We start from the raw sequence: 19,758 nt of genomic DNA, 5'->3' as shown, positions 1-19,758 counted from the left end.
TTAAACACATAATCATCTACAAAATACTATTTACTACAGGCCCACAGTCCCTAGGGCTGTTACTACTTCCCACCTTATCCCTAACAGGCAGTTGGGGGTAAAACCGGAAACATCTGCCCACTAAGCATCACGTAATTAAAACAACACTACTGATGATTAACACATCTGACTACACATCTACTTAACAGCAGCTTGACTGTCAAGGCTCAAATATACAAGCAAGACTCACAGTTAGGAACTGAGGAAAACCAAAACAAGCCACCACCACCATCAACAAACCCCATAGCAAAAACCCAAACAGAAAATCCCAACCCCAAAATATGAGACCTGGAATTTAGGTGAGCTTTACCATCCTGCAGTGATCATCTTGCCTTTGCCTTGTTTATTTCAAGAGTCAACTAGAATATGCTTTTGTAGAGGCCAGTGAGAAGACTCAAGTCTGATGAAGAGAGAATCAGATTTTATTTCAATGGAATATACAAGATTAATGAAGATTAAGGAGAGACTCAGTCTACACATTTCATTCTGTACTGCGAGGATAAACCCCAGATTCTGTGTAAGGGTATTGGTCAGCCCAGCCCACATCTGCCCTCCTCCCCAACACAAGCTGCTCTTGCCAGACTGTGTTCAACTGTCCCAAAGACCATGGTTTGCTGCCCTCTTCCAGGATGACATTCCAGAGCAAGCAAAGTGGTGCATTTGCAGGTGGTCTGGTTTAGGTGTTCAAGAAACTAAAAACTTTTGGGAGAGTTTAACTTCACTTAAAAAAAAAAAAAAAAAAAAAAGAAGGAGGGAGGGGAAAGGAGAATAAAAACAACCAATTTTACCATTTATAAATGACCACCCAATATCTGGTGGAAAGTCAAGTGGAAGCAACAGCCAATCACAGACCCCACTAGTTTATATGCTCTGCTGTTAGAAGACTGAAATTCCCATTTTTATGGCAGCTAATCATCACAACTGTTGTTATCATAGCTACCAAAAATACCCTGCCATGTGCAACAATATTTTTGTTAAATAAAATATACAAAAATATACAGATATTTGACTTATATATATGCAAATATACTGAGAGGTTCTGGTGCAAATAAAGATTTATCATCAGCTTCAAGCAATGATATTTGTCACAGTATCTGGTTGCTCTGTCTGTTTTCCACAGACATGCACTATCTGAAAATAAAAATTAATGGCTAGTGAAATAGTCCATCAATACACCATTGAAATGCTCCCTCAGTCCATCAAACTTCCTACCTTTAAAGAGTTATAGCAGCTCAGAACACCTAAAGGAAATAAAAAACCCCAACCCTCAGCAGTTGAAGACTTGCTTTTCAATTTGTTAATACTGGTTATAAATCAATAGCTGCATTAACTGGCAACAGCCTCAAGTACATGTATGCTAATTTTTTCTAGTTGCTCTTCTTTTATTACAAGAGTCTGAACCATCACTGTGAAAATATTAATACTTACCACCATGGCCCTTTTACAGAATCCACAGCTCATTTATTATAGGCAGGAAGGGAGAGGCTACTAGAGGAAATAAATACTATCCAAAACAGCAAGGAATTTTTTTCAGAATGCATATTTTGAGTTGTCATCTTTATAAAGAAAGTTCTTAATCATTACTGAGAACTAGTTTATACAAATTATATGAACATAAATGTATATATATACACCCTCTATATGTATTGTTGTAATAATAATAATCAGGTCAGTGTACGTCTAGTACAGTTCCTGGGTTTTGAGTGTTTGTTTCACTTTTCAAAGGCTGTATTGTCTTCTTTAGTATTTCCTACATGAAATGTAGCAAAACATAGGAATCTGTTCTAAAACTGCAAGTTATTCTTGAAGTGTTCCTACCAAGAGCACAGCTACTTTTTATGTCATCACTTCCAGGTGGTCAATACAGGCTTTCCTGAATCTCTTGCACGGCTTCCTTTGACCCCCGTGGACTGCCCAGGACGACTCCGCAGGTCACGATCAGTCCCATCACTCTGTGCCATCTCTTCATCGTATCTGGAGATAAGAAAACCCCTTCAGTGCCTTGTCCCACTGCACAAACAGCAGTGGGTCCTGCATATTCTAGTTCTACATTCTAGTCTGCTTACTGTCTAGAACTGGAGTTTAATGCAAGCTGTTCTACGTACAGCTTTTTGCAGGCATAGCATGACAGCCATGATTCTACGCATCCCTAATTTTACAGTACAGATCATTTGAAATAGCTTCAACCCCTGTTTGAAAGAAACAAGTCACCTGGCAGCTTTAGTTACTCCTGAGTTTGTGAAATTTCGTGCTTGTGAAATTCCCCATGTACTTCTGCAGGTCTGTGGTTAAGCAGAACATCAGACTGCTGCCAGTTTAAGTAACTCCTGAGCTATTGTTTCAAAGGGAGGCTTGTTAGCTGCAGCATTAAAACTCCACCGTTGCATCACAGAGCAAGAAGGGAAAGAATGAGGTGAACTAAACAGCCATGGGATCAAACAAAATGCATTTGATGACACGTATTCGGTAACACTTAACCACAGTGAGGAGTATTCTGTAAATATCTAAATCCCTTACAGCCTCAGACAAACTCAGCACATACTGACCTTTCAGCTGCTATGCAAATTCCAAGCAGAATTTGGTTATAGATAGGTAATTGTAATTAACAAAAGATAATACTAAAATCTTTTGTAGAAAAATCATAATATACACTTAGTTATACTGCTTTATAGGTATTCACAGTTACCATGTAGATAACATTTATTAAAACTTAAATCCTAATTCAAGCCACTTATATTTAACTGCTTTTACTAGTATGGAGTAAAAGTATTTAAGAGGAGTAGGAACTAGTGGATCAGCTATGTACATAAACTCATTCCTGACACACTGAGCAATTGCACCACTAGTGCTAGAGAACCTATCCAAACATTTTCTCAAAAAAGATGAGAAACTGTGTCAGCAATATGGTATTTAAATCAGTGTTCTTCTGCATAAGACCAATCAATCCTAGATAAATTTTGCAGATATAAAAATCTCAGTTTCCTTCATTTCTCTCCTTATAATACAGACTGAGGAATTAAAAAAAATCTGGCAATTATTTATTTATTATTACATTTATGAATTACAGGGCTCAAGAGGCATTATTTCTACCAACTGAGCAAAAATTTGCATCCAATAACTTTTAAACCAGAACTCACTCTTTTAACTCTTTAAGTACCATCTATATATCACCCACAATACAATTAAAGTTCTGCACATGTAGAAGACAAACGTTCTCTTTGCTTCTGTCCCTCAATTCTAGCTGCTGGAAGCTCAGAAGGTGCAAGGAGGGGCTTATCAGACAACAGTGTCTCTGGACACGAGGCAAGGGAATTCTGCCTTAATGCACTCCCACCTCCAGTGCAGCTCCAAAGAAATGAAGTGGTACTTTGTGCCCATTTTTCACATCAGAATGAAGCTCACCTTATCTTTTTGGTCTACATTACACATCAAAAAAAGTGAGGTGACAGAAAAACACTGGGCTTTATCTGAAACATTGATAAAACTTACAAGACTTCATAATTGCCCAGAACCTCTTTTGGTGGAGATTTATTCCATTTGCAGTCGGGGATTTCCCCATTAGGCACAGCAATGTTAAGCGTGTCATTAATAAGATTATACTTCAAGATGCGATCATTAGCGGTGCTGGAAGTAAGAGAAGGGGAAGCATTAACCTACAAAAGGAAAAAACAGCATCAGTTTTTGGAGTGGTATATAGTTCTCCAAACAGCATGTCTGATGACTATGTGTGCCACATGGGAAATTGAGACTTGGTGGCTCAAAGCACATCTTTCAGTTCCTCAGACACTGGAAGGAATTCCCCACTGGGCATTCCTCTTTTTACTTAGACAGGAAAGTACCACTCTGTTAAGTGTCTGCAGTGTCAGCCTGAAGATTTCTGTTGAGATGATTCACCAGGGTGAATCAGACAAGACAGAATTTTTGTTTCATTTTTTGTTTACATGGCTACAAACCCTATACATTAGAGTGTTCAAAATTTGCCCAGTTTACATGAACAGCTGTTACACACAGAAATCTGTGGCCCTCTTCTAGGTAAACAACTTTTCTCTAAGTTCTTATCTGAGTTCTCCCCTGTTATATTGTGAGCTGGAGAGTGCTCTCTATTCAAAGCACTACATTGTACCTTGTTGTAATTAAAACAGGGACTCATTTAACGTATCTTTGTTCCACATTTATTTTGGAGAAGTGGTATCAGAACAATAAAAAGATGATTTTTTAAAAATGAAGTTCACTTCGAATTAGATTGAGAAGGAAGAAGGATGGATAAAATTTATATTGAACATACAGATCTAAAGTTAATACACCAAAGAGAAATTTATGTAAAAAATAAAAAAGCTTTCCAAATATCCTATTGCCCCTTTTGTTTCCTCTCAACCTGTAACATTAAGGCAATGACAGCATTTAAAACTTAAATATGATGTTATGCTCCATCAAGTCAATGCCAATTTTCCAGGTACTGATCCAGTACTTAACAGGGCTGCTAACATTCAGACTGCCTCTGAAGTGCAGTTGTATGAATGCACTGGATTTAGAAGACAAAAGCAGAAAGACACAAACAAATAGAAACACCAAAAAAATAGGAAAGAAAAGCACATGCTAGCTTGGTCATCCCATAACCTATCTCACTTTGCAACATTTTTTTTAATCCACTTACCTGATAAACAAAAAAATATTTTTTAAAAGAGGAAAGACTACACATTGAAATCTCCTTAAGTTTTTTTCTGTGAAATTAGAAGGAAGTTTTTTCCTGTATTTTATATAACTTTACCTCAATTAGCCAGGGTTTAAGCTTGTCATCAATGATAATGTCATATCCATAACACTCAAAGCAGTGTTTATCATTATTCATTACAGGCTGGGGAAAAAGAAAAGACAGTAATATGTATTAAAATTAACTTTTCAGTAAGTTACCCAAAACACTTTCTTTGCTAGAAATCACATATGATGACATTATGAATCTCCTACAACACTTTTCAGTGTTGTAACTCAAATATAAGCTTGCTAACTAGTAGGTTCAGGACTGCCTCTTTTTTGAAGCTGTATGTAAATATTTCAGTACTAATGACTGCACTGATGACAAGTATTAAGTTATGTTAATTTCCCATTACATTTCCTGTGTGAAAATAAGCGTTTTCATATTTTGCAAAAGTAATAACTATATTTAAAGCCTGCATGCATCAGGAGAAAACAGAAGGTTTCAAAATTTACAGCTCCACATAATTGTGAATTCTTCAAACTTTAGAAAAAAAAGACTTATTCAAAGACTTTTCTTTTATTCCGCTGTTGTAACTACACAAAAATTTTAGGTCAAACAATTACAAAATACATTTTAAAATTATAATTACTCAAGGTAACTATAACCCCAAGTGAAGTGAGACCACGAATCAAGTGGTGCTTAGATGCACATCCTCTAGAGAACCAGTTGCTTTCCAGCATCTGCTAAACATTTGCAGGATGCATGGTGTAATACTTTTCTTCTATGTGAATCTCATTAGATCTTTTAGAGAAAATTTGTGAAGGTTTGTGAGATGTTTTCCCCTAGACTAATAATAAAGCTTTTCATTTCTTCAGGGACTGAAAGCAGGAAGGAGGAACAAGCATCTCATTACATGTGCCATTGAAAGGACAGAGGAACAACAAATTTCGTGCTCCATAATTCTCACCACTTTTCCACTCCTAAGGTTCTGCTAACATTTGATTACATCCCTTTTCTTCTCCCAAGTTATCTACAGATATGATTGCACAACAGAGGCCAGGTTAAGCCATGCTTCCCCACCTCCCACTGATCCTAGCTGCATGACCTTGTCCCACTTTCTCATGCTGATTCTGGTGCTCATCTGGTCCTTCCATGACTCAGCTTATTCCCCTGGCAGAACACTAAGCCATCAATAAACCAAGGTAGTAATTGTCAGTTCACAAGTCAGCTGATTCAGCTCTAAATGGTGCCAGAACCAACCCAAAAGAGATGACAAGACAATGTACTTGGGACCAGGAGAGTCCGTGGCAACACTGAGCTCCTCAGTTAGCCCAGCTGACCCCCAGGGTGATACCTGCCCTGGTATGTGATCACAGAATATTACCCAAACACTAGAAAGTCACTCAAGCAGAGAACTGGCTGCTACTTCTTTTTTAAGTAAGAGTTTGTGATAACTCCATGGCTTGTGTATAAAAGAGGTGAAAGTACGTTATGTAACTCTGCTGAACCAATAGCCTTAGGTTTCCTTTGATAAATCGTCCTCCAGAGATTTTTTTTCTTTAACACATTTGTTATTGCTGGAATGACATCACACATTTTGGCAGAACTTAATACTATTCACAAGGGCAGTATCAAGTCATATTAAATAGTTCACAGAGCCCTCAAGGAAAGAGATTTATTCACTCCTTCAAATACCCACAGACAGCTCAACCCACTCACCCACCCAAGATTCAGTTCCCTCATCTCAGAGAAATCAAGAGACAAGAGAACTGCAGAAATCAGCATCAACACCATCACTCAAAGAGCAGAAAATAGATAGAGGCGTTTTAGTGGCAAGCTCACTTCCATGGTTATGGGAAGCCTGCAGCTGGAATGCTATCACTGGCAGCATTCCAGGAACAGCACTCACCGCAACAGCCTTCAGGGACTGCACAATTATCCAGTGGATTTCATCAAATAATTTGTTGGTGACTTCCTTTCCACGGGTGCTCTCCAGATACAGGCGCAAGTTACTCACTGTCCATTTGCCTCCATGGATATGGTTGTAATCATCCTGAAGAGTTAAGGAGTTCACTCAAAGATTTTGAAGCTGTTCGGTAGTTTTTTTTCATTCCCACAAAAAGCCCCCTTATACTCACAAGTATTGCTCTAAAAGCTGGCTAATTGTTCTTGCAGCTTCATGAAGACTTCAGCTTTGAACTGCTGAAAATCAACTGCTTTTAGTATAGCTCTAATATGCTTGTATCACACATTGCAAATCAAGTAATAAATCTTAGGGGGAAAAAAACAATGGGTACTTTGACAGTTTTATAGTAAAGTATGAGTTACGATTTGGAAATAGAAGTTTTAAAATGTGAAAGGAAAGAATGGAATGTTTTCCTCCTCTGGGGATAAGGAAAAACAATTAATGACTAATAGCAGAATTTCACTGAAGGTAGCTGTTGTAAAATGCAGCACTTTAAATAAATAAACACAGACAAACACTTTCAAGTACAACTTGTCCGTTCCCTGATATCTTCTTAATGGTGCTACTGATAACAGTTACACTCAAGAATATAGTGAAATGCTAACTGAATTGTTTGTAAAAGTTAAATTTTTCAAGTAATTCAGTACAAAAACCCATTAAGTGTTACTGAAACTGAACAGAGGAAAACAGGAGGTTACCTTATGTTCTCTTTTCAGAGGCTATCAAGGCTCTGCTTTATTTCTCTTTAAATGGAAAGACAAGAGCAAAGCGAGGGTCGTTCATACTGATGGAAAGGCACATGTTCAGCCCTCAAGGAACTCTCAGAACAGAAGTGTTGTCCCTTTATAAAGGTTCTCCTCAGAGCATTTCTGAGAATTAATGACTGCATGCCTGCTAAATTATAAAACACAGAATGCACAGAGCAGAAAAAAGCTCTCAGAAGAATAAATGCTGTCGTCCTTCAGGACAAGGTCAAAGAAGCATCTGTCTTATTATTAGGCTTTCTCCTACAGCTCCCCCATTAGTAAATTTGGAAAACTGGACTGTACAAAAAAAGACCTGAAACATGGTTCTCAGGATTTGCTCCATGAAAAAAAATGTCTTGAGACCAGATTCCAGCAAGGGAACAGAGATCAAAGTTCCAGCCCTCTTTGCCCTTTAGAACAAGTACTCAAATCAAAATACGTTGCAACTGGGTAGAGCTTTACACAGTCACAGTTGTTTAATTGAAGATATTAAGCAAAGTGAAAATAATTATGCATAAGAATTATTGTTGTTTTGTTTGTATTACACATGCATTTTCCAGCATCTCATCATAATTTTTATAAATTACTGACAGCTCAAATTAGGTACAGTTTTAGAAGACTAAAACTGTACAGTCTAAATGCCTCCAAAGTTACAGGCACATTTAAAAGAGAAGAACAAATAGGATGGGTAGCACTTTATGCTAAACTTCTCTTATGCCTTTCTGCCAAACTGAACAGATATCAGTTGTTTACAATTTATAAAAAGCTTTTCAAATATTCTAGTAACGTTTCCACATTTTTAGGCTGCTACTTCTATACCCATTTCTGTTGTCCTTTATTCTAAGTGACCTCACCACTACATTCACTTCTTTTATTTGGGAAACTTGAAGGCCATTCTTTAACTGGTAGAGAAGATGGAAGGGTGCATAATAAGACAGGCAATGTACCACGTGCCTCACATCTTCACTGCTACTGGCAACAGCACCAGGATTTATTCTCTAAGTTGTATGGAACCTGCTTTCACTGTAAGTAATTGTCAGTGTGCCCTGTTAAACCAAAATGTGTTTGAAGCACTTCACAAATCAGCACCTGAGCAATAAAACGTTTGTAGTACTGAAAAATGCCATATTTGACCACTTACCCTGGTTTAGAACTACCAGCATTATCATTCACATTGTTGTTGCAGCAATATCCAGACAAGAAGAGTTCTGCTATACTGCACATCTTATGGAACAGTAGCAGAGAAGGCACTTTGAGCAAGAGTGCAGTTTAAGATATATTACATATATCTTGTGTGTGAGTGCAGGTGTATACCCATATGAACATAAACAGGAGCATGTGTGTGTGTATGTCCATACATATTTATTTTCCATAACATTAAAATAAAACTTAGGGCATTAGGAAGTGCAACAATAGAGTTTTAATTACTGTACCAGAGGCATGGTTTGTAAATCACAGACATCCGCTAAAAACACCAAAGGGACAACCATTATCAAGTCATTCCCTGAAGGAACAAGGTTTGGGAAGTGACACTTTATGCCCATCTGTGTCACCCCCACCCCACTAACCTTCCCTCCCCACTGCTGAATTTCAGCCTACTTTGACATAAGGAAGTGCTGTCAAAGCTCTCATGTTTCCACATGAATATCAGCGATAAATTACAGGACAGAACTGTTCTGCAGGCAGAGCTCCAGCTTTGTCCATTCAAGAGGTAAGCCACCAATCAAGTTTGCAACTGCACAGTCCCTTTGTTTCCCACACAAGGAAGGCAGGGGCAGGAGGTTGAGGGAACATTGGGAGAAGCTGGAAAGTTCTGTGATAAGTAAGTGCTGGAAATAAGAAATTGAATTAACTGCATGCAAGAGAGAGAGAGGGAAGGGGAGATGAGGAAGGAGATATTAAGCCAGTATTATAAAATACATACCCACATGATTCAAGCTCATTAATTTCATTGTTCAATTCAGTAAGTGAGCATATTGGCTTTTAAATGAAAGGAGATGTGAAGAACAACCCTGCTCTCAACTACTGTGAGTCAATACTGAAAATATCACCCTCTATTACAGAGCTGCAACTCATTATCTTGACTTTTGAGCTGTGGTTTACTAAAATTTCTAAATTCTAAAATGCAATTATTTCTAAGTGCAAGTTGAAGTATTTTAACTGCAAGATGATGAAGAGTATGACAAAACCTTTTGATTCCAAGTTTTGGGACAATTTAAGAAAATCAGTCTTGCTACACAGAAGCATGAAAGAACTCAGCACACTTACCCCATGTTTCTGAATGGCAACGTTTGTAAGATGTACAAACATGTTATCCAGCTCACTTGTACTTGGTGTGTATTTCACTGTGCAAAAGCGGCAAAATCCAAGTTTATACCTTAAATGCAAAAAGGCATTAAAATGTGTTAAACCCCTGTAAGAAACAAGGAAGTGAGCATCCTAGGGTACCATTTACAGGTTAAACTTCTTTGTGTAACACGCACATTATTTTGACTACATTGGACATTATCTCTAAACAAAATACAAATACATGCAACCTTACATGTAACATCTCAGTGGCCGATAGGTAGACACCAAAACATAAAGACGAAGATCGAATTTCTTTCCACCAATTAGCAAGGGATTGTTGATGTAGAGTGAAATCACATAGGCTTCCTTGGAAGACTGAGATACAAACCTGAAAAACACAAATCATGTCTCACAATATGATATTTGCATCAATACAATCCCTGAAGTCTTTTACTTCTTTAGAAGTGTTCTGTAAATTTTGAGTTGACTGAAATCTTGCATCTTTTGCCAAGACAATGTATAAAGTTGTGGCGGTTAATAATAAACACTTGGCATCAGGCACTATATACCAAAAAAAGCTGAAAATACTGTACAGATGACCAAGATCAATTACCCATTTAAACTCACACAGTAGCTGACCAAGCCATTCAGAATGCAGCTTTACAGTCTCTTTTTCCCTTAAAGAGAATTTAGAGCTTGGCAAGCTCCCAACGAGCAAAAAGGATGTAGTGCATCACCTTCATTATTCAAGGTCTTGTACTACTGGAATATTTCATTGTGCTTGGTGTGCAATTGCAAATCACTGTGAAAAGTTAATACAACTTTCAGATTGTGACATTCTTCAGATTCCAAATCAAACGTGGGGAAAGATACTCAAGGGATATTCAGCCAGTCCCTTGATCACAGGAAAAAGTTTAACATTAGTTGTGTGAGCAAAACTTCTAGTCAGAGAAAAATGTAAGATTGCTAACGTGTTTCATCCATTTGGAAGGAGACTATCAACATGATGTGTATTATTTTGTGCTCCAAAAGGAAAATGCATTTATTTCACACAAATTCAAAAAGTAATTTAATATATATTAAACAATTATTGAAATTGCTGAGGGGAAGATTTTTCTCTTGCTTCCTGTTATTTAATACTGTGAAGCAGAACAATTTATTTCTACGCAATTTTCTCCCCCACAACAATGAAAGCATTTTTATAAAGAATATTAATTGAGCAGTTCTGTGTGCCTCCTCATACCCAAAACAACTCGTTGAAGGAGGAAGTGAGATAACAAACTGAGGTTAATGCAAACCAAACTACAAAATGACAAAGCAATAATAATAATAATAATAATAACAATAATAATGGAATACTTCTCCCATGCATCAGACAATCAGCATATTGATGTAGTTCACCTAGTTACAGAAAGTACAATAAAGGACTTCAAGAACTTACGAAGATGTTTTGCTGTCTCGAGACCATTTTTTGATTTTGGGAGAGCTTTATTGATTAGAAATATTCCCTTTCCTGAGCTTTGCCACAAGGTTTCATAATCCTGTGCTGGAGGGATTCTTTCTGAATTCTTCAACAAAGAGATTATAATCAGCAGGAAGCATAAAAGTCACAGGAACAAATCTGAGTAAAGGGGGAAAAAGAAGGTGCACAATTAAAGACACTGTATCTGACAAGGCTATTGACATATATATACTGAAAAAGAAAAGTTGGTATTTTCAGTTTTCCAGTCTGGCATGATCCTCCTTCATTAAGACTCACGTTGCTTTTTATCTCATTTACATTCTGGTTTTTAACTTAAATAATTGCAAAATGTTGCACTTCGTAGTATTAGATTCTAATTCATGTGAATAGATTTTCTTCTTCATTTATATGCTGTGCAATTACAGTATTACATACCATTCCAACAAATCAATCAGAATTTCTCAATTTCCTATACCAACTTTCACCATTCCCTTATCATGCTCTGTGCAGGCAAAATTCCCCTTTGCCTGTGTAATTCTTTATTTTCATGTAACTCCCATTATTCTTATTTATTATATCTTATTCTGAACTCCTATTATTCTTCTCTGCTCCCATGCTCATATGATACCTAAACCTAAAGAAAAACATTTTTCACTTTTTGCTATTAGATTATCTTCACTTCTGTCCTTACAGAACTGTTTTCTTACACGGATGAAGTGTTCTCATTTCACTTTTTCCAAGATGTAATTCAACTCCCCCATATCCCCATTCTGTTTCATTTCAATGCTTTTCTGATCTCCAAACCAACTCTACTTTCCTCATTCCTGATCTATTCTTGGTTTAGTTTTGGGGTTTGGGTTTCTTGGGTATTTTTTTTTTCTCTGGTTTGCTTTTTATTTTATTTTTCTAGCAGTTCATTATTAGTTCCCCAACTTCTCCCAAATTTCTCCTCTGACGCATTTATTCATCAGTTTTGTCCTTTCTGCAAAAAGTTTATTTCAGTTTTTGCTCCAGTGTAAGGATTTTCAGGTAACAGTTTTTCACTTTTGAATTAAAGAAACCGCAACCCCTCTCTCATATGAAGTAGGCAAAGCCTTTTGGTTTCACCCACTAATCTAATTGTAAACTACCTTAAACCCACAATTTCCCTCTCCAAAATAATTTTTAAGAAACCCCAAATGAATCAAACCCAAGAGAGGAACAGAGCACTTCAAGGTAGCACTTTAATGTCATAAACACTCAGAGGTTCAGTGCTTCATGCACAAAAAAGCTGGTTCGATTCCAGTTATTGACTACCTAGAAAAAACCTGAATGCTGATAATAAGAAACAACATACCCAAATAAAATATATTTCCCATTTTATCTTTTTCTGCAAGAGGACTTCCTTTCTTTCTCAAGTTCTTTTCTGTATCTCTTGATATTCTTTACCATCAAATCTTTTCTGGTCAGTTCGTAGTGGTTTGGGAAATGATTGACAATTTGGTCATCGGAGAGGCGGTAACCGGCTTCCACACTGAACACATTTCTGATTGTTTGGACACTCATCCTGAAAACCAAAGACAGACACCAAATGATTTCTCTCAAGAAACACACTTCAGGAGGAAAAATTAGAGATCTTCTCACTCCAATTTCTTCATCTTTTCTCTCTCTCATTTCTCTTCCTATTTAATATTTTGCTGCAGTGACAATCCAACATACCCTGAAGTTCTACTTAACAAAGCAAGGGTTTAATCAGTCCCTCTACTACTACTGAAATTGGTGCAGGAAGTGAGGCCAGGAAGATGACAAATGGGTCCTACTTGACTCTGGCTTGTTGATAATCAAGTCAATCCCCAGCAGGGCCTAAAAATGACTGAAGTGCACCCAAATGCTAGAGAACCCTCTTTCTAAATCTGTTACTTCACACTCCTGAAACTCACCCTTCCTCTTCAAAAAAGCCACAAACCCAACCTCCTACTGACTGCCTTGCTACTTGGATTACAAAGAATTCAGACATATGACTTGAAAACTGGTTAAGAGATCTTGCTAAGAACACCTGTGATGTTTAGTTATACACCAGATGAAAGTGCTGCAGTGACAGAGTCATCAAATCAGTTTTCAACTACATTTTTCACAGAAGAGCAGGGACATAGATGCAAAGAATTTTCCATACTAGATGTCTCAATGTGAAAATTTAAGAAGATTTCCTCAATGCCACCAATCTGCTATATTATCATTTCAGGAAGAAAAAAAGAAAACTAACCCAAAACAATACAACCAGTCACACAACAATTTCCATGAGTGTTTCCTCATTCTCCCAACTGCATTCCAAAAGCATGAGCAGATTACTAGATTCTTGCCCATTTAAGTAAGTGGTTCACAAAGGGTACATCTGGCAGCACAAACTGCCATTCTGATGTATTTGACAGGAACAGCATAAATTGTTTGGTTTATTTAAAGAGTACTGTTTCTGCCAGTTAATAGATTACTGCATTCTAGGACAGCATTTCATGGTCTTATATTAGACAAACATTAAATGAGAAGATTATTTACTCTCCTCCTTTTACCACAATCTTGATCTAATTTCACATCTACTCTCAGTATTGAAAAGTTGAATAATTAGCCTGAATAGAAACCATTATCATGAAGAGAAGCACAGTTTATTACAGAAGTCTGGACTCTGGTAAAAGAGCAAGCCTCCGTAACATTGATAAAAGAAATTGGCAATTGCAGTGTACTTACCAATAAAAATTCCAGTCTTCATTTTCTGCCACCTGAATCCATCCTCTTTTTTCAAAGTTGTTTATTAGAACAGATTTTTCTATGTCAGTTACCCATTTTACTTTTCCTGCCATTATATTAAAGCAGAATAACCTGTTTGTGAGAAAATTTAAAGTTGAAAACAGGGGAGGATACAGGAAAATCAAGGCAGAAGAAAAGTGGCACCTACAAAACACTTTCATGTAAGCACATTAGTTTAAAAACCAAGGAAAATATCATCTAGGCTCAGACTGAAACCCTTCACTTTTCAGCTGGACAACTGCACACAAGGACACTTGGTTACAGAGACTTTTCACACTCCCCACCTTTTATAAATAGGCACACAACATCTGTCTTCCCTTAAATATACTACTGACAGAACCTTCTATTCTACACTGTGTAATGTTTGAAGAACCAAGAGTGGAGCACAGACATTGTATTGTTCCTAACTTATGAACATACATTTCTGCTTTGTTTTGAAGCAGGAAGTTCATCTGGATCACGTGGTGACTTTAGAATAAAACCCCATGATTCCAAAAGAAATCCTTTACATGCTCTATCAACAATCAAGATTTGCAGTACCCCAAGGGAGGGACCTACAGCAAAGTTACTGACCTTGCAACTGATCCCATTAAAGCCTTACAGGATTTCCCTGAACCTCAGGTTGTTAGAAGAGTGCTTACAGACCGCATTTCAGCTCCTGACACCTGATGTCACTTTCTACATTAAATCTCTCGCTTGCCCAGGTCAGCTTTTTGTTAGGATCACTCGACCATTTTGGCAGGAAGGGACCTCAGCAAGTCCCTTGGTCCAGTCTCCTGCTCTGTGCAGCGTTAGCTATGAGATCTGGTTGATGCCTTGGGTTTTAACTTGTATCTTTTTCAAATCCTGCACTGCCTAGTGTGTAACTTTAACAGGTTACTTGTAGCTTGTTAACGACTGTTCCCTCATGCTGGTTAGACATAACAAGCCACTCCAAGCTTGATCTCCAATGACACCCACACTGTCCTAGGCCCAAAATGCGTAAACATCTTAAGAAGGGGGGTAAACTTGGGGTAATTACATCATTAACTGAAGTTTTAATTGGAGAATTAACCCTGATATGCAAATGAATCAAACTTTTTATAAAAGTGTGAAGAACTCGTGACTTGGGGTCCATCTTGGAAGTAGCTTCTTGACTCCCCGGGGTGTACCTTGAAGGCCCTTCAAGTAAATACCAACCTTTATTCTCTTATTCTTGTCTAGTCTCTGTTTTTAGGTGGCCACCCCAGGCATCATGGTCAGTTTGCTCAGAGCTTTACCCATCTATGTTTTGAAAAGCCCCAAAGACAGAGATAGTACAGCCTCTCTCTCTCGGCATCCCATTTCACAACCTGACTGACCTAATGGGGAGGGAAGGGTGTGGTTCTCCCTATAATCATTGTTTTCCCTATATTGTTATTTTTACTTGCATTACTCTCCCAAGAGCAAAACTCACCATGCAAAGGAGCGGGAGACAGCTGGGTTATTACACATCCACATGTAACACCATCCACTGCCCTTCTACATATTCTTTTCCATTGAAAGTAAATTAAAAACATAAAATCACCTTTACTAAATGTAGTGTTGCAATTAATGAATGTAGTTAATGCAATTTCTGTAGGTAACATGTTGGACTGGTATTCAAGGGGTCTTCATTTTCCAGGACTAGATATGGAGATGTACATTTGCCACCAAGCTCAGGCCCCTATTGTTTCTCTCTGGGACGTATAACCCATATAATCCCACACAGACTATTTATCCTGTCAAACAAATCTTACAAGGCGGAAATGTTTACTAATCAACTTCAATTTTAGAAACTTTAAGACCCACGTATTTTTATTCATGTTGGTAAACCAAGCTGAAATCCAAGCTTAAATAGAAAAGAGTACATGAAGGCTCAGGGTCTGTCTTCTTGTGTGTGATTTACACAACACCTAATTTTACAAGGTCATGATCTCTCTCCGGGGCCTCCCAGATATCACCAGAACAAAAGTAAATGAAAACAATTAATGTATTTGTATTGAAGCTTGTATGACTCACCATCGGTGACTCACTAATACCACACACCACCTTGTTGTGGTTTTAAAAGTTCAGGGATTAGTCTGCTTGCAATACAATTGTCCCTTCAAAAGGAAATGCATTAAAGGCTACAATGGTACTAACCAACCACAATGTAAGCTTTTCAAAAGGCTTTAAAACACCTTCTTCACATCTCCAAGCTATCCCATGAGGTTCCCCATTTCTCTGACTCCTCGATCGATTCACACACAGGCAGGCGAGTTAAACCTAAATGAAAGCTAAACACTGAAGATAAGCTTCTACCAGAAATAAAAGAAAAATTACAGAGAGTGTAATTCTTTTCTTGTTTTGGGAACTTGAGGCCTTACAGATCCCTCCTGCTACAGGAGGATTGAAATGACAGCGATACAACAGCAGACTGAAAATTCCTCCTTGGTTTCTGCAGACAGTTTGATCATCTCAGATGATGTTTAAGTAAGTTATTACTGTAATTTTGTAAGCAAAATCTTCCAATTTTGTATAAACTGATTACCGAAATCCAAAAACAAGGACACACAAAAAATAACATTTAAGTTGTACCAAAAACCTTCTCATTTTCGATAATATGATTTTAATACAATATCGTTTTCTACAAGAATCCTCTAATCTGCAAACAGGTATTCTAGATAATCCGATGAGATTACACCAGATAGCTACACATTCAAACTTCTGGTCAGCTGAGATCCTTAGCTTCACAAAACATCAAAGAAGAACTGCATAACACAGCCCTAGCCTGCGTATTTATTGTAAGTCAAATCCTTCGCAGAATACCAGAGTTCCTACTCAAGGTATGTGACAGAGGCACAGCAGGACTGCCGCTTCTCCAAAGCACTGCTCCCACGAGCAGCAAGGAAGCTGGGCAGCAGCCTAACCCCAAGGTGAGACCTCTTGCCCTGGCACAAATTCACGAACTGAGATCCAAAAGCAGCCTGGTCGGCATCACCGCCACTACAGGAAGCCAGTGGTGCTGGTGGCAGACTTTTCACACAGCAAAACAGGGGTGAAGCCACGCCTGACCCAGCAAGCCCTACTTCCTTCTAACAGTACAAAATGTAACTGTGCTTCATTATCAAGTTTACTACTGGAAAATCCAGTCTGGCTGTGTCATCACAGGAGGCCACGGGGGCCTGCTGCGAGATTCCCAAAGTGTCAGGGAGGAGAAGGAGCCCAAGACTGAAACAGACACACGGCTGCGTGTGCTTGGGGGTGGCGGTGTTTGCGGTGACGGAGGGGTGTGTGTGGGGGGTGTGTACGTCTGGGGGTGTGTGTGTGGTGTGTGCATGTGTGGGGTGTGTATGCGTGGGGATGGGGGGGGGGTTGTGTATGTATGTGGGGTGTGTGTGAAGGGGTGCATGCAGGACACGTATGGGGATGGGACTGGGGATGTGTGTAGAGGGCCTGTGGGTGTGTAGAAGGGATGCCGGGGTGGGGGTACGGACACCCATGACCTGCCCCGCGTCTCCCGCTCACCTGCCGCCGGCAGCGCGGCCGCCGCTCCCCTCAGGCCCGGCTCGTCCCCGCCGGATGCCGCCCATCGCCCCGCCCGTTTCCGGCCCCGCTGCCGGGGGGCGGGGAGGCACGCGCGGGAGCGGCGGGGGGCGGGGCCGGGGCAAGCGCGCGGGAGCCTCGTGGGGCGGGGCCGGGGCAGCGCGCGGGAGCCGCGGGGGGCGGGGCCGGGGCAGCGCGCGGGAGCCTCGTGGGGCGGGGCCGGGGCAGCGCGCGGGAGCCGCGGGGGGCGGGGCCGGGGCAGCGCGCGGGAGCCTCGTGGGGCGGGGCCGGGGCGGAAGCGCGCGGGAGCCGCGGGGGGCGGGGCCGGGGCAGCGCGCGGGAGCCGCGGGGGGCGGGGCCGGGGCGGAGCGCGCGGGAGCCTCGTGGGGCGGGGCCGGGTCGGGAGCGCGCGGGAGCCGCGGGGGGCGGGGCCGGGGCAGCGCGCGCGGGAGCCGCGGGGGGCGGGGCCGGGGCGGAGCGCGCGGGAGCCGCGGGGGGCGGGGCCGGGCAGCGCGCGCGGGAGCGGCGGGGGGCGGGGCCGGGGCGGAGCGCGCGGGAGCCGCGGGGGGCGGGGCCGGGCGGCCATGTTGTGCGTGTGGGGCAGTGCGGGGGTCATGGCGAGGCTCGGCCGGCGCTTCCCGTAGGGACAGGAACGTTCTGCAGTCCTGGCGGGAAAGCCCCGAAACCCGGTCAGCCACCTCAGCCTTGTTCCTGCTGTCTGGGGACGTTTTGGTCTCAAGCTTCTGCGGCCTGCCCCATCGTCAGGAAACAAGTCCCTAACAAACATTAGTTCATGAGTAAATGGGGGTTTGTGAAAGGCCATCGCGTGACCAAACCTTCCTGGATGTTACCAGGATATAAAACCCCCAGAGACACGCACCCAAAGCTCAAGTCCGTGTTTGAGCCCATCAGGTGCTAAAATGTTCACCACCATACAGCTGCAGGAATAGCTGCTTTTCTACGGATACTGTTCAGAGGAAGCATGCACATTCTCACCCAAAAATTTCATCACAGAACCCCAGACTGGTTTGGGTTGAAAGGGACCCTAAAGCCCATCCAGTTCCACCCCGTGCCATGGGCAGGGACACCTTCCACTATCCCAGGTGTCTCAGAGCCCCATCCAACCTGGCCTTGGACACTGCCAGGGATGGGGCAGCCACAGCTTCTCTGGGCAACCTGTGCCGATGACAACAACAACGTGATCAACAACTATAATTCACAGTGAAAGCGGGGTGAGAAAAATAGTACGTATGAAGTTATGGTTTTAGTTCTTGTGCAGAGAAGCACAAGGAAGGAATGCAAAGGAATGCAGAATTCCTTACAAAAGAGATAATGTTAAGACACCTGACATATTAAGGTCACCGACGTTCTGTGATAGGCTTGATACAAAACCATGAGATACTACATAGAGGACTCCAGAGATCTGAAGAGTCTCTGAGGGAGACTCTGTGAGACAAATTACATAGAATACTTAATTTGTCTCTGTAAGACAAATTACTGATTAAAAAATAGATACATTAAGACAGTAGCTGAAATAAGCAGTTTACAGTATGCTGGAGTAGAGCAAATTCATAAGAGCCTTAATGTCCCAAATAACCTGAATAGAACAAATATACATCATGATTTGCCAGGTCATGCTAATAGGCTGTTTCAAGGATGCAACTACAAGGAAAGAGTTAATTTAACAATTCATATAACTGGAGCTATTAAATATTCCCCAGTTTAGCTATGAAAGCAGCTGCAAAATGCAGTGTCACGTGCATGGCCACGTGCAGTGGAAATTTCCTAGCACAACAATACCTCTGGCAGCAGAAGAGAGCAGCCTTCACAGCCTTCTTTCGATCGAGAAGGTATGTCTGCCGTGGCAGCTGACAGCAAGAAAAGTGAGCCTGAATCTTCTCCTTGCTTGTCAATCCTTTTGTGTTCCTGCATCCATCATACCTCTGAGGAAAGCTGAAAGGAAATGCACTTTTAAAATTTATTAAGTATTTCATTAAGGACAGAAGCCGTTGGTTTGTTGTTTTTTTCTTTTTTTTTTTTTTTTTAAATATGAGTCTTTTAGCTTAATTCAGCAGTTTGTAATTGATGTTACAGTTCCATAGTATAAAAAGCTGTTGTTTTGCTGTCTCTCTGAAATTTACATTGACAGTATTACATCACAGATAGTAATAGATGCTGTAGTTTTCCATATAAAGGCATCTCCACTTTTTAATATTATTGTTAAGAAAAGGGAAGTGGGGGGTAATTTGAGAGC

At 40.4% G+C, this 19,758-nt stretch overlaps 1 protein-coding gene across 1 annotated transcript; it reads right to left on the bottom strand.

The window, feature by feature from the left end:
* Positions 1–438: 438 nt before the first annotated feature.
* TTLL1 (tubulin tyrosine ligase like 1) lies at positions 439–17,558 on the bottom strand. The gene is given in 12 exon segments (XM_032106577.1): positions 439–2,013; positions 3,529–3,692; positions 4,808–4,894; positions 6,645–6,788; positions 9,716–9,824; positions 9,990–10,124; positions 11,178–11,212; positions 11,214–11,278; positions 11,281–11,357; positions 12,535–12,744; positions 13,920–14,051; positions 17,487–17,558. Coding segments are annotated over 12 exon segments (1,353 nt in total). The 5' UTR covers positions 17,552–17,558; the 3' UTR covers positions 439–1,883.
* Positions 17,559–19,758: the final 2,200 nt, after the last annotated feature.

The sequence above is a fragment of the Corvus moneduloides genome, chromosome 4 (assembly GCF_009650955.1).
Source record: "Corvus moneduloides isolate bCorMon1 chromosome 4, bCorMon1.pri, whole genome shotgun sequence".
In the NCBI taxonomy this organism is placed as follows: Eukaryota; Metazoa; Chordata; class Aves; order Passeriformes; family Corvidae; genus Corvus; species Corvus moneduloides.
Note: the sequence above shows the minus strand (reverse complement) of the source record. Positions and strands in the feature narration are given on the sequence as shown.